The following is a 21,824-nucleotide window of genomic DNA, read 5'->3' as shown; positions in this document are numbered from 1 at the left end:
GTATTATTGGAATTAGCTTGCAGGATTCCCAAAAGTGCGAAAGTACTTGGAGGAACTCAGGTTCGATAAATGGTCACGCGCGTATCAACTTCGGTTGAGGTACAATCAGATGACAACTAACATTGCAAAGTCCATGAATGCAGTTCTAGTAGACGCACGATATTTGCCTGTCACTGCACTATTAAAACATTTTAGGGCTCTTCTACCATGATTGTGATTATGTTGAGGAGATTGTTAAAGGTGCAGTGGAGCAGGCCTGACGACATACGATTAGACCGATTGATAATTACGAGTACGAGATACACGATATTAGCGGTAAAGTGCATTTCAACCTAAACAGTAAGAGTTGTACATGTAATCAGTTTGACTACTACGAGATCCCGTGCTCCCACGCTGTCACTGCCGTCATGCATCGTAATGTTAGTATATACACACTGTGTTCGCCCAAGTATAAATTAGAAACGCTTCTTAACGCGTACGCCGAACCAATCTACCCATTGGATGATGAGGAGGACTGGCCTCGACTTTGTTGAGTACACCATCGAGCCTCCGAAGTTCGTTGCGAGAGTTGGAAGACGACAAACAGTATGGGTACCTTCAGTAGGCGAGCCTCAACAAATACATAAATGCAACAGGTGTGGAATTCAAGGTTACAATAAGAAAACTTGCCGCCAACCATTACGAACAACAAAGTCTTAGTTCGATGTATTATTTACTTATATCCATGTACTTTCTTTTTTGTGTACTGGAAATCGATCATCATATATTTGGGCGAAATGTTGATAAAATTTTACCTTACTTAAACGATTTCAAGAGGCCATGAATGCAATTCTTGAGCGGGATGTTGATATTCTCGCCCGTGAAATAGTCTAGAGAACTGCTTCTAAGTCTATGAAAAAGTTTTCGGGCGAGATGGTCATATTCTCGCCCGAGAAATATTTCAGATACTTCACTTGCACTGACTGAAATATTTCTCGCCCGTGAATAGCATGATTTTGCTCGTGAAATATTCCAGTGCTTTCCATACTAGCTATTTTTTGGCGGAATATGAATAGTCGATGTTGTATTGTTGGATTGCAAAATTGGCTTGCACAATTGGTTCATTTTTTGTATCAAATTGGTTAGTTTGTAAGAGCTAGGTAATAAAATGATGTCATAGTACTAATAAGCGAATTGGATTCAAAATATAGATCAGTTCGCCCACCTTTCAATGGCTAATTTCTCCCTAAAGAAACTAATCTTGTCCTGAGTTAAGCTGGCCATATTTGACCATGTTACATCATACTCAAAGTATTTAACGCAAAACATCCCGCAGTCATCGGATCCGCTCTATTAGGGCGCGGACGTTACCTGACGAACGCGCCATGGTGTATCCAGTAGTGTCGGCCAGTACCTGACGAACGCGTCATCGACCTCAACTCTGACTCTAGAGCTGGAAAAGATGTCATCGACCTCATTGAATCCCACACAATGATCTCACCCTCTTGCAGATCGATGTGTAGCATAATCCAATGGTTGCCACCGAAGTTGTATGGTAGGTAAACAGCATCCAGATCAAGCCATCGTGTCTGATAGTCGGTGTACGTCCCGTCCATGTAGCTCAGGATTGTCTTACACTTGCCAGCCCAATCGTATTCCGCTGCAACTCCCGCAGGTACTGCGTTCGGGGCCGTCATGCGTTGATATAGTCCGTCTGTTCGTTGAAGAAAGTTCTGCAACGAAGAAAGAATTTTGTTAGCACATGAATTTGTACGTACGGTCAGCGTATGAGATATATATATATTACGTACCGCAAGGACGATGTCACCGGTGGTGAATCTTCGGCAACACAAGTCCTACCGTTGCTCGAGTTTGTTTGGCGTGAACATGACCAACGAATCAATGACCTATATAAGTTATTGTTGTTAGAAAAAAAATAACAGTACAAAACATATTTAGGGTTTCTAATCCGTACCTCACTCATCATCCACTTGCCTGGGGTGATAAGGTCACGAAACCATGCTTTCCCCGATCACCGTAACATGATTTGCGAGTGGCACGATCGGTCTTAGGGTTCGCCATCCAAACATGAAACTTCTGGACTTGTTCGGGGGGGACGTGGACTAGTGGGTCATATGACATTACCTTCTTCCGTTTCCCATCCACCATGACATTGAACGACCCCCAAAGCTTCCATGGGAGCTTCCTCTTCCGAGACCCCCGTCAAGGTTTCTGGCGTTCAACGGTCTGCGACAGCCCACGTACCTTACCCAGGTCCGGATGCGACGTCGAGTATCCTTAGCATTCTGAGATTTTGCTTCTCCCGACCCTTCCTCATCAGAGTCCGTGAAATCCTCGGTGTATTCGTCCTGGATAAATTATGTTAGCAAATAAAATCTTGTGTTTAGAGGTGAAAGGTCAAAAATAAATACCTCGTCGTCCATAGATGACTCTAACGGATGCGAATCGATCATAATATGGTACACCGGTTTGCTTTGAACAGGAGTCTCCTCGAGAGGGGCAACCTCACAACGTGCATGTAGACCGGTCTCCATACGCTCCTTGTGCACGTCCTCTGTACACATGTCTTCCTTGCGCGACAAGGCAGGTGGATGCTATTGAAACAGGACACAGTAACCTTCGTTAGACCATGGTTACGATCAAATTTGAACTTATGGATTACGAACACATACCTCACGTTCTGGTTCAGCCTTTTCTCCAGTCGTTTGGCCGGACTGATGTTCCTCTGTCCCGTGCACGTTGACATGGAGAGGCTCGATGATCATGTCATCTGTGTCGTCCCCGTCCCTAGGAGATGGTGTAGAACCATCACCACCCTTAGAACCATCACCTCGACCACCATCAGTGCTAGTGACGGTTGAACCATCACCACCATCAGTGCTAGTGACGGTCCACCACTAGGTCCGCTAGTGGGTCCATCAATAGGTCTTCCACTAGGTGCATCACTCGAACCATCTACTGGCCCAGTACCATCACAGCTGCTGCCTCTTCTCATGTCATTCCAGTCGACAGGTGAACCCTATAGAATGGAGGACAAGTTATTTCTCGCTATGCGAAAACGACATCGTAGTTATTATAAGTCGAAAATTGTTATTACCTTAGCGATTCTCCGCAAGAATTTCCGGATGGATTCTAATTCAGCCTTAATACTTCCGAACCCGTCGTCCATGTGCCTGTCCATGCGCTTCAAACGTTTCTCAACTTTTCTCATACACATACTGGACATGTGTACCTTCTTACCACGTCCATTCTCCTCCTTCTCCTTAGGCTCTTCATGGATGTCTTCTCTGACACCTTCGTCGACGTTCGCTCCTTGTCCCCCGTCATCCTTCTCTGGTCCTACACGTGCACTTGATGGTTCAACAGCATCGTTCTCGCACGGGACTTCATCCTCATCTTCGGGCTCGGGTGGTTCGAACGTCCTATTTAGGAATGATGTCAGCATCCGTTGCTTCTATTGATCGAGTTCTTCCCTACAGCAATGGTAATGAACGTGTCGGCATAAATATGGAAATCAAAGAAAGTTATAGATATAAACAAGATTTAACTTACTGTGCCAGATCGGAAAATATCTCTGTCCAGCACATGCCATGCAGTTGAATGGTCGTACCTCCATCGAAGAATACGTGGCACGGCGTCCAAATTTACCTTATTGGCCACACGCCCAGATAATGAAGATATAGTCTCGTAGGCTCACACCTGTAAGTATAAGTGGTGGACGTTATTGACCAGTTCAAAGGAACGATAACTATAAACAAGTATCTATGCTCATACTTGGAACGCCTAAAGGAAACCGTAGAGACTGTACGATTCCCTGAACCCGCCATCCTTCGACCTCTTCATCGAGCCACGCTTCAGACTATATATAGTCTTATCAAAGGACAACATGCCCCAGTCGTGGTTGCAACACGTTTCCCAATCATCGACTATTCCCAGCAATGTATAGTCGTACTTTAGGGTCCTCTCTCTCCCCAACAGAACTAACTCTACTAAGTCAACAATAAATACCTTGACCGCGTCGAAGTCATCATCGAACTGTGCGACTATATAAATCTACTCAAATTCACTCAAAAGAACGTTGTTACTATCATTAAAGTAAAGAGCCCTAAGTCTGTGGGTAGATGTGTCTTTTCTAACTGGACTCCTATCATACTTAAGGCCAGAAATAATGTCGAACTCCATTCACTCAAATTGCCTTACTCCCAAACAGGTTGAAGCTAATAGTGTCAGGTGTACTATCCTCGATCTCCTTAAGTAAGATGTTGTGTAGCAATGACCCGTTAAATACGAGGTCTAAGTCAATGAGGTGGCCGAATACAGTTTTCCTAAACATCCTAAGCTGTGGTGGGTCAATTTACTCTTAATGGCTGCGGTAGTCTTCGCTAGATGCGACAAATATGTCAAATTGGCGGAGGCATAGGATAAGGGAGGGATTTTAGCTACCATTTCCATTTTGAATTAACCTGTAGATGAGGAAATAAAGAATCCTATGATCAGAGAAAATGACAAACCATACATATAAATATATTCTAATAACCAACCAAACCTTTAACGAACCCAAAAAAATAAAAAATAAAAACTAATTCTGTCAACTTTCTCGGGGCAATTTTCGGGCGAAGTCGTGCACAAGAATTTTAGCAGTATTAATGAACTCGAACATTTCGCTCGAGAATCATTAATCCTGTAAAAATTCTTGTGGACTTTCCCGGATGAGAACGGGCCCCGAGAATTTTTCCAGAGCCTACAACCCCCACCATTTCAATTTAGATCGCTCGAAATGCCCCGAGATTTTTTCCAAACGATAAATAAAACTCCAAATCCAAACCACCACGCCCGAAATACCCTGAAAATTCTTAATTTCTCAAATCCCTAACCTAATTTGCCCGAAAACAACCGAGAAATCTTCAGATTCCTAAGAACACGCTCCAAAACTTTGGTAATCTAACCCACTTCGCTCGAAACCAACCAAGAATTCTCCACATTCTAAACAATCGAAGCCCTAATCCACTTCCTACGAAATAACCCTGAGAATACCTCTCATTCGAAAAATCCACAACCAAATCCACAACGATGGTCATCTTCAACCTCTCATACACCTCAAACAACCAGAAATTGGTACAAATACTCGCCATAAACTAAAACCCCTAAAAATCTAAAATGAAATCGACGGGAAAAAACGAAATCGAAAGAAGAAATAAACAAAACGAAATCGAAAGAAGAAATAAACAAAACGAAATCGAACCTTCAATATCCACGCTACTTTCAAAACAAAATGGAACGTCCAATCGAAGCTTTCTATGTTGAAGGGAATGGAGGGAATCGAAAAGGAGAAGAAGAAAAAGACGAAGGAAAACGAAATGGAAGAGAAAGAGGGGGAAAGGCCAACAGTTGGTTTTTTTTTACTTCAGGGGCACAACTGTAATTTTATTTTTAAAAATTAATTAAAATAATAAAGTAGGTAATTGAAAACAATTTTAGAACGCAGGGTTATTTGAGCCAAATAGAAACCTGGGAGGATCATATGAGTCATTTTCCCATAATCAAACACTTATAATCAAACAGTTAAAAAGATTATCGACCAATGACAATTCATCTTCATGCTTAGCATAAGAGTTGAAAACCTACTACGAGTTCCCTTCCTCTCATGTACCACCCCCATGTTTTTTGAAATATGTCTTAATTCAAACTATTGATTCATCTTCAACTCGACAATGAAACTTGCTAATTTTTTACTATCATACACTAATCATACACTTTCTAATTACACAACTTAACTACTAATTCACATAGAAGGACAGAAGAAAAAAACTCAATAATTAAAAGAAAGTGGAAACTTACGACATCAAAATGCAAGTTTTGCATACGTTGGAAAAATCACCTTGATTTATTGAACAGAGTTTGATGGGGAAGGCGAGGGAACCATAAACCTGTGATACATGGAAATGTTCAATAAGTCCTCTAATTTAATGAAGAAAGCAATTCAACACAAAATGGGTCATATAAATACTTATATTCCAGAATTACAACTCAAAGATTCTACTCATTTAAAACATGCACCCTCAATTGATTGTTGTTCTAAGCTGAATGAGATAGTAGTAGTCTTGAGCCTGAGTTGGAGGTGTGAATTATATGCAGTCTGCTAACTTGTTAAAAAATATAGAAACAAGTCTCCATATTACTATTACAAAGGAAACAACCACCGCAACCTCTTAAACTGATCGTTAATTATTCAGTTTTAAATATTTGCTAAATAAAAATATTTTCTACGAACTAGTAAAAAGATCACGAGTGAGACAGTAATTTGTACACAAAAGAATAAATCTCCTTTCCTTAATCAAACCTCATTCTTACACCACTATATAAATTATACAATCACACGAAGAAGAATGAAAAAAAAAAAGGTAAGAGCATTAATGAATGGTCACAGCCAAAAAGTAGGGGAGAATACCTTGATGAATGATCACAACAATAATGAAGTTACAGTATATACCAATAATTGACCGATATGTTGTGAATAGGGAATAAGGAATGACAATTAGTTGATCTCTAGGTTCCTATTGCATTACTTTTTGGTATGTTAACCAAAAAAAATATAAAAACATCGGCTAGGAGAACGTTCCCCTTATACGAGTTCTTTTAAATTCATACATTTATAGAGGGATTATGAGTTCATTTCCAAAATTTCTACACGACAAGCAATCATTAAACTTATGCTAGCTATTAGGAACCTGCAGATCAAAAGAAAACGATAAAATTGCGCTACAATTAGATATGAAAGGTTTCAAGAGCTACACAGATGTCCAAACGCCCCCATGTATGAATGTTGCACGCAATCTTCAATGAAAGGTTCATCACTAGCACACAATCTTTAAACAATGGTAGAGTTTCCTTATTTCTTTACTCCACTCAAATTTATTGAGGAAAAAGAATCATTCATACGCCTATATTAAACAGAAAGCACACATTTGAAAATAAACAACCAAGAGCAAGGAGTACCATTTGAATCCAGTGATTGTATAAACACTAAAATCTTTAGTCATTTCTAAAATACCCAAGACCATGATAAAACTGAAAAGTCTTTCTATGTTAATTTCAACAGGTCTTAAACCATAACAGACAACAAAAATATAAAGATACGAATAATTATGAAAAGAGAGAAACCAGAGATTCGAGATGGGTCCCTTAATTAATTACCTCTTGTAGTGTCTTGTTGATGAGAGTGAAGTAGGAATGGGTTGTTCCCCATGTTGCTTGTGGAGACGGCGAGTGTGTAGGTTGCCATTGGAGGTGTGGTTGGGTGCTTTCGATCAAAACAGAGTAATAAATTAGTTAATTAAGATTAAAACTAACTAGCAGAAGAGACTACAACGATAAGGCCATCAATATATGGCTTGAGTTTCAATATTTTAACAACTATCCATCCCAATATTATCCTTCTAAGTTCCAACAAAAAGATAGGATCAATGTTCACTTGCATGAACCACCTATAGAAAGAATAATCAATATTGAATTTACTTAGCTTAAAGTAAACAGGGTAATTAGAAAGAGTTAGTTTAATTAATTACCATGAAATGATACCCTGAAAGATGACTTTTGTAAACATGAGACTAGGAGTGAAAAAAGTTAAAAAAAAAAAAAAAAAAAAAAAAAAAAAAATCTGTAAGAAAGAAGAAGAAATTACTTTGGATTTAAGCATATTGGTTCAAGTTATAGAAAATAGAGTTAATTAGGGAAGGGAGAGAGATTACCCTATTGGGAGACTTTTGAGCATGAGCGAGAAGAATATAATAGTAATCAGTGGCAAAAATGCTCCCAATAAACATATGAGAAGGACTTGTATTTGGGCATCAATGCCACCTCCAACAGTTACAACAAGTACCCCATCTTTCCTAGGTGTTTGAGGGCATACACCAACCAACACTGAAGGAATGAAATCAAAATGAGTGCCATCTAATCTTAAGAATGCATAAATCATTAGATACAAAACATTAAAACTCAATGTTGTTTCCAATCTAGAAATCTATCAAACATCATATAATAAGAAAGTGGAACATCATATAAAGACATTACAAACCATTTGAATATCTTTTCTAAGCGGATCCAACTGTGCCATTTTCTTCATTCATATCATCCAAAATTGACACATGAGTTAGACACAACCAAATATGGAATCTCGGAAGGTAATTATTAGAATTAATTAGTGTATATATTGTACCAAATCTCTTCAACATGTGCTAAATATAACTTTTGGGTGTCATGCATCTTCAAAAGGCAAATAGTCTTTCTCCACATTGACAGGTCATTTTGTTAGACTCTAATTTGGAAGGAACAACATTTCCATGACTCCTTTCTTCCAAACGTTGCTTGCAAAATTCAATGAAAGTGGAAAATGGGAGCGGAGCCTAGAAAAGATAAATGTAGTCATTAGAATCCAACTTGAAGATGCTTAAGGTCGCCATTGTACAAATTTTAATCCTATAAAGCTATTCAGTCCTTGACGCATGCCATCCAAGAAGAACCTTCGAAGTCGGAAACCATAAGAAACAGAACCTAATGCAATGCAAATATGCAATTACCTAAGAATCAAAATCAGTGAATGAACGATTTCGGAGAGCTTTGGAAGTCGCCATTGCTCCAGAAATCGTTGGAGGTCACCACTGATTTGTGTAATCATCGCTCGCTTGCTATTGAAGAAGATAGGGTTCGTCGGAGTCGCTGCTGCTTAGCATCATTGGGTCGCCATCGTTCGCACTGCCGGAGTTCTAAAGCTCGCGCTTTTCGTGAGGGAGGCAGCAAAGAATGAGAGAAAAAAGAGGCTGAAAAGTTAATTAGGGTAAAATAAGGATTGACCTTTAAAGTTTTAATGTCGGTCACTAAAGACACTTTTAATGTCGGTTTTAGACCGACATTGAATATCACCTTTTTTTCAAATAATTAAGCGCGTTTTTCTCTCTGTCCGTTCTTGTTTCCTCAGTGAATTTTTTTTTACCGTCACTGAATGTAAGATTTTGTTGTAGTGATATGATGGATATTGCAGTAGTTGTGGTAGCAGTAATAGTTGTTCTAAATTGAGTAGCAAGAATGAACGATAAATTTGGTTGTCGATGGGACCAAAAAGTTCATAAGATTTTGGTTGCTAATGATAATATTTTTATGTTTCGACCTATTTCTCGGAATCATCGTGTATTTCGCGTGGGACAATATATGTTGAAACCACTTGTATGGCTAAAAAAATTTGTCTTTTAGTGACGTGCCAGCCCTGTTATTAAAGAGAAACAGTGTCGATTAAGCGCCTAAAATGGATTCGAGTGTGATTGTTTCTTTTTAATGGGGACGCCTTTAATGACGGGTCTAACCTTGCTGGGTTTTGTGCCCTAAACTCATGGCTTGAACGAATTATTTATTCAATAAAATAATAGTTATTTTATTTGTATAACTTAAAATCCAATAAACAAACATCCAAGGTTATTTGATCTAACTTGAATAGATTGTGGTCGACATACAGGTGGATCATGTTCCAGCAATAACCTAGCAGGTCTACACTATATGGATAAGGTTAGGTCCCTGGTAACACTATATATATGACCTACTTTGTAATAGTTACAAATCATTTGACCAAATCGTTCATGTGGAGACATGTGAGTGGGTGTATCTTGTACAAATGAGTTTGTATAAGTCTAAACTACGAAATAATTAATCTCACTTTGTAACACCGTTGAGTGACAAGGTTAAGATTTTATAGGGTGACCATGTGTAACTCGATCTTAATCCTAAGCGAGTTATAAACTTCTGCCTATGAAGGATCATCTTTTGATTTGTATCGGTTAAAGTAGCACGAGTTGTCGACTCAATAAGTCTACCATTTTTGAGACGAGACCGTGTGGGGAACTGGGAATATAGCTATGCAATATGGAATTCACTTATTGCCCTATTTAGGATAAGTAGATGAGTTGTTCCCTTAAGAGCTGACTTTGGGTCTTGATCAATGGGGCTCCACCCTCTCACTGGCATGAGAGGGATTTAGTTAATGGTTTGACCATAACAAATTCTTCATTATATGATTAGTGGTACTTGAGGAGTGACAAGTAATTATAGAGGTACAACGGTAATTTGACTGAGCTGTAATTACGGATAACTTGTAAATGATTGACTTACTTGTAATGGTTATATCCATGGTCACAACATGTTTTATAATGCATATAAGAGTGCAGCTATGAGTCTTTAGAGGAGTGTCATATAGTGAATGAATGTTGACTAATTTAATTAATGAGTTTAATTAATTAATCTTGAGTCATTGGATTTTATAATTTGTAGGTCTATTAGGTCCCTTGATAGCTCACAATGGGTAAAACGAGGATCGATCAAGTTTTTTTTTTAAAGAATTTGAAGTGTTCAAATTATATGATGGAATATAGGTTAATTGTATAAGATACAATTTATACAATGTGTAGATACATTATAATTTTGAATAAAATTCAAAATTAAAATATATAATACAAGAGATATATTTGAATAAAATTCAAATAATAATTAATGTGAGTTGAATTCATATTAAAATTATAGGTTAAAATTAATTTGAATATGTTTCAAATTACAACTATAGATTAAGAGAGAGGTTTATTTGAATTTGATTCAAATAAATGTTTAATTAAATATATGATATTTAATTAAGGCTAATTAATTAATATTAATTAATTAATTAAATTAAATAAATAACTCCCCTCATAACTCCCCGTTTTTGCTGGGGAATGGGGGAAGTGATGAGGTGAGGGGTTATCTCTCCCCTTTGTTAAATGCAAAAACACACCGTGTTGAAAAAGATTAGCTTCCTCTCTCTCTGAGAAAAGTCTCTCTCATCGATTATAAAGTGTAAAGAATTATGTGCAAGGAAAAATTTCCTTCACTTTGAAAATGTTCCCACATAACCGATCCTTGCCGAAATAACAAGGAAGATCTTTGGAGGTGTTGATTGCTGTGTTTTTGTAGAGGTTTCAAAGGTAATTATTTCACCTTTAGTGGTTATCCCCTTTCTGTATTTTTCAAAAGGAAAAATCAAAGCACTGCGTTCACACGCTTGCGCTGTGGGATACAATCCCTCCAGGCCTGTCATTCTATGTACGTGATTGTTTGGGTGCACTTGTTTGGGTGATATCGTTTGTGCTTCACAGTTTGTGGGTTATTGTATGTTCAAAAACCTCACGCCTTTGAATATCTCATGCTGCCCAACATTACCTTGACTCTCGAACTCATCTTCCAAGCTAGTGCTATCTCTATCTCCAAATAGTTTGGCTAGCAGCAAGGGGATCGGAGTTCATAGATACGATGGATGTTGTAGAAGTTGTGATAGCAGTAATAGTTGTTCTAACTTTAGCAGCAAGAATGATTGATAAATTTAACTGGTCATATGAGACCAAAAAGTTCATAAGATTTTCGTTGCTGATTATAATATTTTTTTCTTTCGACTTGTTTCTATCAATTATCGTGTATTTCGCATAGGACATTAATTTGCCTTTTAATGACGGGCCAGACCCATTTTTAAAGAGAAACAATGACGGTCAGACGTCTGACATGAATTTGAGTATCCTTATTTATTTTTAGTGACGAACGTCTTTTATGGAGAGGCTTGCTCGTCATTGTTTGATTGATATTATTTTTGCGTCATTGTAGGTCAATTATTGTATGTTCAAATACCTCACGCCTTTGAATATCTCACAATGGCCGACACTACCTCGACTCCTGAACTTGTCTTCCAAGCTAGTATTATCTCCATTGTCAAATAGTTTGGCCGACGACAATGGGGAGTTCATATGATATGATGGACATGACACAGCTATGATAACAGTAATGGTTGTTCTAACTTTAGCAGTAAGAATGATTGATAAATTTGATTGGTCTGATGAGACCAAAAAGTTCATAAGATTTTGGTTGCTGGTGATAATACTTTTATCATTCGACCTATTTCTCGTGGTCATGTGTATTTCGTGTGGGGCATTATACGTTGAGTAATTAAAGTTAGGGATTAGTACATGGATTGTCTATTTAGAAATCATAATTACGTAAAAGGATTGAAAAATTTAGAATTTACACTTTTGTCATGAAACAACCCTAATTAGATGGTACCCATCACACAAATTACTAGTATATCCTTTTTAAGGATTCATCTCAATATTAAATCATTATTAAAATCTAGAATTGGTAAATTGGGAGGTCAAATCCCTTAAAATGTGCTAATGATACTTCCCAAAATTAAAAAAAAATCTCAAAACCCCAAAATCCCAAAAAATCATCCATCTTCTTCCATCAGACCTTCCGTTTTTCTTTTCTTCCTCCGACCTCCTTTCTTCTTCTCCGACCATCCATCGCTGTCTGCCTTCCTTTCTGGCCGGCTCTTTTTTCTCTGTCGCAAAAGCATTTCGTCTGTGTTTATCCCCTTCGAAATGAGATTTTCGTCAGTTCTTCTGCTCCGATCATTTCTGCCTGCCTTCATCTCCAGTCGACGTCTGTCTGCCTTCATCTCTGATTGCCTCCATTTTTTCAATCGCCAGAGTAGTTCATCTCACGATTGAAAGGTTTGCATTCCAACGGTTGTTTTCAATTTCTCATTTCGTTTGAAATATTGTATATATGAGGATATATATTATAGTGATTTGATTAGGATATATCTTATGACTTAACTTGTATATATGTTGATATGCGGATATATACTGTACTGATTTTGAATGTATACATGCGAATATATAAGTGGATATATACTGTGATTTTGAATATATTTTTTGAATAATATGTGGATATATGTTTATCGAGACTTTAAAAGATGTTTCTGTGATTTTAAATTGTCTTTGAAGATTGAGCACCAATGTGGAGGTGAATTAAGGGAAAATCAATCTTTTTGAATGAGTAAATTAAAGTTTTGAATGAATGAATTAAGAGATTTGTGTTGAAAATTAGTATGGGGCCACGGTAATTAAAAGATTATGATAATAATTTATGGAATCAAATCTTTTCTATTTCAAAAAAACAAATAACTATAATAAATGTAAATGAAATAAATAAGGGTAAGGTCGGAATTAAAATAAAATCATACATGCAGAAATCTAAAAGTGTAAAATTAGAAAAATTTAGACATTTGTGTAAATAAGTTTCTAAAACAACCCTCCAAATATATTATCTCTTAAAGTTAGGGCAAAAGTAATTGGGTCTTTTAATGTCGGGCTTAGTAGGATAAAATTAAGAGATAATATTTTGAGAGGGCTATTTTTAAATCTTAATTTCATAAATGTCTTTAATTTTCAAATTTTACACTTTTAGATATTTGCATGTAGGATTTTTTGTTAAGACCGATTCTACCCTTATTTATTGCTTTTTATTTTATTATAATTTTTAAATTTAAAAGATTTGAATCCTTAATTTGAATTATATTCATTTAATTATTGTGGGCCCCATTCAATTTTTCAACACTAATTCCTCAAATCTCTCTTTCAAAAAAGATTTTTTCCTCTCAGCAATTAACAACTTCCAATTTTGTTAAATCAAGTTTTGAATATTTCCGCTTAATCTGTCTGCTGTCATCTTCGTGTGTTGTTTCCAGTCGTCGGCTGCCATCTCCAACCACCGTGTTTGTTCCCCGCCGTCGTCGTTTCAGACCTTCAGGGCTTCCGTCAACGAGTTATTGATTCCTTCTTCCCCAGAGACGTCCAGACCTTCAATTTTCGTCGCGGAATAAAGTTTCCATCGACGTCTTTGCACATCTCCAACGTCGTGCAGTACGTTCCTCGTCTCCCGTCCCCTTCTATTTATACCAATCGTAAGTTAATAGTCTTCCCGTTAAGATTGGTATATATGGGGATATATTTTATTTATGTGTATAGAGAATTGAAGTTCTAAACGTCTCATAGTCTTAGTCTTCTCATTTATATTCGTATATATGGGTATATATTGTATATGTCTATATATCTTATAGTTATATATACATAAGATATGATATTAATCTTTTGTTGGTCTCAAATATATATTATGGAGATATATTGTATATGTGTATATATCTTATAGTCATATATACATAAGATATGAAACATAAGTTCCACTGAGATTGGTACCATATCTTATGTACTAATGCTATAAAATATATACACATATAAGTTATATACACATATATACAAAATCGAACGATAAGACTGTTACCTTATTATTGGTGTAAATGGAAAGGGGATCGTAGACAAGGAACCCACTGCTCGACGCCGGAAAGGAGAAGTAGTTCAGCAAGAATATGTCGCCTGAAATGTTGTTCGCCGACGGAAAATGAAGGTCTGAAACGTACGAAGACGGAAAATGGGATATAACTGAAGCAGACGTACAATGACGGAAAATGAGACGAGGAACGTACAAAGACGGCGGCTGGAGATGGAAATTGAATCAGACGAAAGGAAACTTACGATACAGCGGCCGGCGAACACGGCGGCGTCAGACGATGGGCGACGAACGGTTACAAAACTCAGAGACAGCAGCAGACGGAGGAAGCGAAAAAGTCTCCGATTTCGAATTTGGGGATTTTTAGACGGGATTTGGAGGATATTTTGGGAGATTTTCAAATTAGGGGAATTTAGGGTTTTTTTTAATGTTTTGGGGTTTTAATTTGTCCTGGAAAGTATCATTGAGCTAAAATTATGGGATCCAAATTATAATCTTCCAATTAATCAATTTTGCATTTTAAAATGAATTTTTGCATTTTAAAATGAATTTAAAATTAATTTGTAGATACAAGAGGATATTTAAGTAATTTATGTAATGGGTACCTTCCTAAATAAGGTTATTTCATGACAAATGTGTAAATTTTATACATTCCATCCTTTTACGTAATTAGGATCTTTAAATAGCTCATCAATGTACTAATCCCTAAAATCAATGTCGGACTAGACTTGACATTGACACAATACACTTATGTGCCTTATGATTCCGCTTTCTTTGCATAGTTTATCAAATTCTTTATTGCAGTTGTTGATGTACTTATTGAGAGAGAAATAAGAAAGTGGGGGAAGTGATGATTTCATTCATTAGTTCTCCATATAAATACATACTATGATACTAAAAATAAACATAATTATCTCCACATAATTAGCTACTCAACTAACCCATAAGAATAGCAACTTAGACTTGACTACAACTAAAAAAGGAATATCAACAAGTTCCTAAAAAACTAGGTCTTTGACCAAACCAATTCAAAACTAACATTCAAACTTTGTATTTGTAGCTTTGAGTTAACTAACATTCTCCTCCTGACTCAAATACTACAGACACCTTCAAATTGGCCAGCTTTGGTTTAGTATCAAACCAAACTTCATAGGGTGTCTTCTTCTCCAAGACCCTTGTAGGTTGTCTACTCAATAGAGAGACGATTGTATTTGCTGTTTCAGCCCAAAACTCCTTTGGCAAATTCTTCTCATGCAACAAGCATCTTGTCATCTCCATAATACTCATATTCTTCCTCTCACTAACTCCATTTTGCTGTGAAGAATATGGAGTAGTGAGTTGATGCTCTATCTCATCTTCGTCACAGAAAGAATTGAATCTTTGCGACGTATATTCTGTCCCATTATCAATTCTCACCACCTGGACATTACAACCATTTTGATTTTCAATCCATCGGCTACTATTCAGTGAGAGAGTTGGTTGAGGTCTACATAATTCAGTGTGGCTGAGCTGCAGTTTCTCAGCTTCTTTCCAGATTGACTTATGCAAACAAACTCCGCAGTTTGTTTTAAGCTCCTCCAGAATTGGTACTCCTATTGTCATCTCATTTTCCTACCGATACTGCAACCCCTTTTGATGAAAATGCCCCAATCTTTTGTGCCTTAACTCAGTGTCATTCACTTGACACTTGAAAGCTATCTGCTCCTTCTCTAGTGGATCTAATGAGAAGCTCTTGTGTTGCATCTTTATTTTGAACCACTCATTCCCATTAGAATCAGAAATGAGACACTTCTCATATTCAAACAACACTTTAAATCCCTTCTCTACTAGTTGACCAACACTTAACAAGTTTTGAGCAATCCCAGGGACAAACAATACTTCAGTAATCAACTTGGTTCCAACACAGCTTTCTATTGACACTGTGCCCTTCCCCTTTACTTCAAGATATTCACCATTCCCTATCTTCACCCTTGACTTAAATGACCTGTCAAGGTCCTTAAACAACTCTTTGTCACTTGTCATGTGATTGGTACACCCACTGTCAACCAACCAACTGTCACATTGAGTGACTGATGAGAAACAAGTAGCCACAAAGAGTTGATCTTCCTCTTGTTGTACTGCAGCATGCGCTCCTCCTTGCTGTTGAGTTTTTGCTTCTTTACAGAACCTCTCAATGTGCCCCAATAAATGACACCTTCTACACTTCACATCTAGCCTTCTCCAGCATCTAAAGTGTGGATGATTATGCTTTCCACAGTGCTTGCATGCACTACTAGCATCCTTTACAACAGACTCTGAGCTATTGCTGCCACTTCCCTTCTTCCACTTCTTCTCTCTTTCATATTCTCCCTGCTGCATTCTAGCTTTCAGTGCCCCTTCAATGCTTCCTTCTTGTCGCATCAACCTCCTCTGCTCCTGTGCTTGTAAAGCACTCACTACTTCTATCACTTTGAGCTTAGTGAGGTCTTTAGAATTTTCTAAGAAAGCAATGGTTGCTTCATATCTCTCAGGTACTGAAACCAGAATCTTCTGAACCAATCTATTGTCAGATAGATCAGTTCCTAATGCTCTTGTCTTGTTAGCAATCCCGATCAACTTGTCTGAGTACTCTTTGATGGACTCAGAATCCTTCATTTGGATTCTCTCGAATTCCCTCACCAAGTTCAACACCTTCATGCCTTTAATCCTCTCATCACCTTCATACTCACTTTTGAGGAACTCCCAGATCTCCTTTGCTGACTTCAATGCCATAATTCTGTTGAATATGGCGGGAGACACAGCTGCATATAGGCAAGCTCGAGCCTTTGCCTTCCTGGTGACCCTCTCCTTGTGAGTCTTGATCTGATGCATTGTTGGATTATCAGGAAGTGGAGCAATTTCATAATCTTGCTCAATTGCTTCCCAATAATCACAACCCTCCATGTAGGCTTGTATTCTGATTGCCCATGTTTGATAGTTTTCACCATCAAACACAGGTGGAGCTAGTGAAGAAAGATTGTTTGATCCTAACTCCATTGGACAAAACTCTCACAGGTGTATCACTTAGTTTCTCTCGGGAATATTTCACTAATCCTCACTCACAGATCCCTTAAGAATTTAAGGCTCTGATACCACTGTTGATGTACTTATTGAGAGAGAAATAAGAAAGTGGGGGAAGTGATGATTTCATTCATTAGTGCTCCATATAAATACATAGTATGATACTAAAAATAAACATAACTATCTCCACATAATTAGCTACTCAACTAACCCATAAGAATAGCTACTTAGACTTGACTACAACTAAAAAAGGAATATCAACAACTTCCTAAAAAACTAGGTCTTTGACCAAACCAATTCAAAACTAACATTCAAACTTTGTATTTGTAGCTTTGAGTTAACTAACAGCAGTATTCAAGACCATTATCAGTTCTTAAGTACTGTATTTTCTTATTAGCTTGATTTTCAATCTTCATTTTCCACTGCTTGTTCTTTGGTTTCAAGTATACACACCCAAAATTTCCATGAATAAACATCAATTAAAGTCATAAAATACATGCCGTCACTTAAAGAGTTTATTTCAGCACGGCCCCACAAGTCAAAATGTATATAATCCAATCTTTCCCTTGTGGTATGTTGTCCTTTATTAAAGCTGACCCTCTTTGACTTACTGTAGATGCAGTGTTCACAAAATGAAAAATCTTTTTCATCAATGACCGAGATTGCCACCAATTTCCTTTGTTGTCTTTCTTATCAGTTCTTCCTATGTAGCTACTGTTACTTTCAGATTTTCCTTTAGCCATTAATCCTTCCCCAATCCCTTGGTCTCTCTTTTCGATTTGAAGCTCTAAATCTCTAGACCTTAGTGCTGACAAAACTACATATTCTAGAGTTAAAGACTTTCTTAATTGCAGCTTTTACAAAATTATCAATCATTATCACTAACTTAATCACTCCAATGGGGAGATTACAAAATTACCCTATCATTCCAGCTAAGGAAAAAAAAATTGGAAATAAACTAGAGGAGCAAATGACGTGTAATCAGTAAAGGAGCTTAATAATTTCCAACTCATTAAACTATGGTCTTGGGAATTCCATGTAACCGTACTATTTCCTTTAAAAAAAATAGCTACATAAATTGCATCATATGTTTTCTTGCAAGCCATAAAATGGGACATCTTACAAAAACGATCAACCACCACAAAGACCGAATCAAATCCTCTTTGGGTTTTTGGAAGTCCTAAAATAAAAGCCATAGATAGGTCTTCCCATATTGTGGTTGGAGTGGGCAGCTGTATATAAAGACTAGTATTTTGGGATGTAGTCTTATTAGTTTGACAAATAAAGCATCTAGAGACAAAGTTATGGACATATTATCATAATTGAGGCCAAAATAATGTAGAGGACACTAGATAGAGAGTTTGATCCCTTCCACTATGTCCTGCCAAATCACCTGGATGCACATCTTGGATGAAAGATTCTCGAAGTGAGGTGTGTGGAATACATAATTGGTCATTTTTTAAGAGGTACCATCTACTAAGTGGAAGCTTGAGGTTTTATCCTCCCCCAAAGAAATTTCCAATTTTTTTAGCAATTGGTAAGAGCAGTGATTGAACTAAAATTTTTATAAAAAAAAATTCTGTAAAAGGAAGCTAAACCAAGAAAGTATTGTATTTCCTTTACTGATTGAGATTGTTTCCATTGAGATATAGCTTGAATTTTCTTGGGGTCCATTTTGATACCATTTTGTCCAATGATAAAGCCCAGGAATGAAATTTTCGAAACAGGAACATTTCTTTATGTCAATAAAGAGTTTATAGGTTTTTAAAGTGGTGAATAACGAAGTTAAGCGTGTGATGTGCTCTTCGTGAGACTTGCTATAAATAAGGTTGTCATCAAAATAAACAATAATGAACTTGTTCAAGAAGGGAAGAAGAACCTGGTTCATAAACCTCATAAAGTTACTTGGTGTATTTGAGAGTCCAAACAGAATTACAAGCCATTCAAATAAACCTTCATTGGAACAGCATATGGACTAAGACTTAGTTGAATATGTCCTTTGTCGAGTAATCTGTGGATTTGATCATGGAGGATTTTATATTTAGTAAGGCTCGTATGGTAAAGTGTGAGACTTCGTAATGTTGCTCCAAGAATCAAATCAATCTGATGCTGAATATCACGTAAAGGAGGAAATGAGGAAATGTTGAAGGAGTTTCCAGAATTGTAGGAAATTACTTAAATGATTCTAGGACATGAGGATGTGTTTCATTCAAAATGGTGTTGTCCCTTGCTTCAAAATCATTGATCACGAGACCAGTAACATGTGAATCATGGTGAAGGAGTAATTGTTTGTCACTAGTGATAGTAAACAATTGACATTTTTATTTGTTTGTACCTATTGAGTTCTTTGTGGTTGTAATTGGTAGTGGTAAGAGAACTTTTTTCTTTTCCATCAAAGTAAATTCATAAGTATAATACCGCCTTCTGTGGACTGTTTGTGTATCATATTACCAAGGTCTACCCAAAATGATATAGCAAACATCCATCTCCAAAACATCACAAATAATTTGATCCTTGTAGTTATTCCCAATTGACAGAAGAATTGTACGAATGTTTGACACTTGAGCTTCGCCTCCTTTCTTGATCCAATTAATCTTGTAAGGTGTAGGATAAGGGATGGGTTGGAGGTTGAGGGTTGTTACAAATTCGCTAGACACAATATTTTGGTGCTTCCATTGTCGATAATCACGTTACATATCATTCCATTAATGGTGCATCTTATCTTGAATAAAGATGTCGTTGCGAAAAAGATTATTTATTTTTGCTCACCTCATCTAATTCTAAATACGTGACCTCATTTCATAATCTTGATTGTCTTCTTGATCAATTTCTTCTAGGATAGCTACTACTCTTCTTTGAGGCACTCATTTGACAAATGCCCAATCTGTCCACATCTAGAACACTTATCTAAGTTTGGCCTATTGTATGTATTAATGGGTTTTTTTGTTGCTGGAATTTTATCATGGTTAGTATTTGTATGAGGTTCAATGTCTATTTGTTTTCATTTGTTCAAATTCGATTGGACAGAAGCTAGATTAATCTTGTCAAAAATGGTACTACTTTTACTGCTACTGCCACTTTGGCCATCCCAAATAGTTTTTCGGCTATATTGTTAGTTTGAATCTATTTGTTTGTTGTTCTTCAATAGTGGTTGTTGTACAAATTATCTCATATATTAAGATACCCAATTAGTTGGTGTCGCAACGTGCTCACGACGCGCAGCGGCCGACGTCCTCTTTCAAAAGTCTCTTGAATAAAAAAATTTTGGAGCCACCACCAATCATATTGACGGTGTGATTGGTCACACAATTAAGAGAAATTAAAGAAAATTGGTCTACGTGAATTAAATTGAGTTCAGTAGTCATTTGTGTGTAGGGGATGTGTTAGTGCGACGAAGTGCAAGTCACAAGCCAACAACTAACTCCATGATCTTCTCAAAGTCAAGTTATATTGTTAACACAATCTCTCGTTAGTTTGTTTACTAAATTTAGTTCTCTCACCTCTCTATAAAAATGTGGGAGCTTACATTGTAGCAACACACAGAAATCAAATCATAAACTTCTTATTGAGTTACTTCTTTACTTTTCGTGTTAATTGTTTTCTTGACTTGGTAAGAGCAGGTCATGACGATCTCAAACTTACCCACTCCAATCGTGACTCCTCCGGCAGTAGTGAGTGGCGCTGTCTTCACCAGTCCACCGTTGAATCAACTACTTAATCAAATCACCTCTATTAAAATGGATAGAGGAAACTTTCTACTATGGCAAAATTTGGCCTTACCGATCCTGCGAAGCTACAAGCTATTTGACTACCTTACGGGAGACAAGCCATGCCCTCCCACGCATCTTGTTCCAACAGACACACCTACAAATATAGAAGGCAGCACCTCGTCGCAATCCTCCCCAACTTTGAACCCCACGTACGAGGCGTGGATCGTAGTGGATAAACTACTCTTGGGTTGGCTTTACAACTCGATGGCAGCGGACGTAGCCATGCAAGTTATGGGGTTTTCCACGTCGCGTGAACTATGGACAGCAGTTCAAGAACTTTTTGGTGTCCAATCCAGAGCGGAAGTAGACTACCTAAAACAGGTATTTCAACAAACCTGCAAGGGCTCATTACAAATGATTGAATATTTAAAGCTTATGAAAAGTCATGCTGATAATTTGGCCCTAGCGGGTAGTTCGGTCTCTGTTCGAGACTTGGTTTCACAAGTATTGACAGGTTTGGATGAAGAGTACAATCCCATCGTGGTGGCCGTTCAAGGCAAAGTAAATCTGTCATGGTCAGAAATGCACGCAGAGCTTCTAACATACGAGAAACGGTTGGAATACCAAAACTCCCTCAAAAGTGGCATCCCGATCAACCAGACTCAAACACCCTCAGTGAACTATGTTGATGGGCGAAGCTTCCAAACCAACCAGCGGACTAATAATGGAAACAACAGTCATGGGTCAAATACTCATCGTGGCGGTGGTTATCAACGGGGAAGTTTTGGTCAACGAAATCGTGGCAGAGGTCGATAGGGAGGTAATAACAGCAACAATGGAAGCAATGGAAATAGACCCATCTGCCAGGTATGTAATCGGATAGGACAT

At 37.4% G+C, this 21,824-nt stretch overlaps 1 protein-coding gene across 1 annotated transcript; it reads right to left on the bottom strand.

Annotated features, from left to right (window-relative positions):
* Nucleotides 1-1,105: 1,105 nt before the first annotated feature.
* LOC111019591 (uncharacterized) lies at nucleotides 1,106-5,132 on the bottom strand. The gene is made up of 8 exons (XM_088125178.1): nucleotides 5,035-5,132; nucleotides 3,649-3,699; nucleotides 3,098-3,422; nucleotides 2,673-2,897; nucleotides 2,412-2,594; nucleotides 1,955-2,348; nucleotides 1,791-1,886; nucleotides 1,106-1,712 (listed from the first exon to the last, which is right to left on the bottom strand). The coding sequence occupies exons 1-6, from the start codon at nucleotides 5,130-5,132 to the stop codon at nucleotides 2,121-2,123; spliced, it is 1,110 nt and encodes a 369-aa protein (XP_087981304.1). The 3' UTR covers nucleotides 1,106-1,712; nucleotides 1,791-1,886; nucleotides 1,955-2,120.
* Between the last annotated feature and the right edge of the window lie 16,692 nt (nucleotides 5,133-21,824).

The sequence above is a fragment of the Momordica charantia genome (assembly GCF_013281855.1).
Source record: "Momordica charantia cultivar OHB3-1 chromosome 6 unlocalized genomic scaffold, Mcharantia_2.0 BLBB01000006.1, whole genome shotgun sequence".
Classification (NCBI taxonomy): Eukaryota; Viridiplantae; Streptophyta; class Magnoliopsida; order Cucurbitales; family Cucurbitaceae; genus Momordica; species Momordica charantia.
This window is presented reverse-complemented; position numbering and strand designations above follow the sequence as displayed.

Excerpts from the sequence above, each read along its gene's own strand:
- LOC111019591 (XM_088125178.1), bottom strand. The coding sequence starts at position 5,132 with ATGGCGAGTATTTGTACCAATTTCTGGTTGTTTGAGGTGTATGAGAGG. Across the intron at positions 2,898-3,097 it reads TCTTGCGGAGAATCGCTAAG|TGGTGGACCGTCACTAGCAC; the intron begins GTAATAACAATT and ends TAGCGGACCTAG. Across the intron at positions 2,349-2,411 it reads AGTCATCTATGGACGACGAG|GACGAATACACCGAGGATTT; the intron begins GTATTTATTTTT and ends TAATTTATCCAG.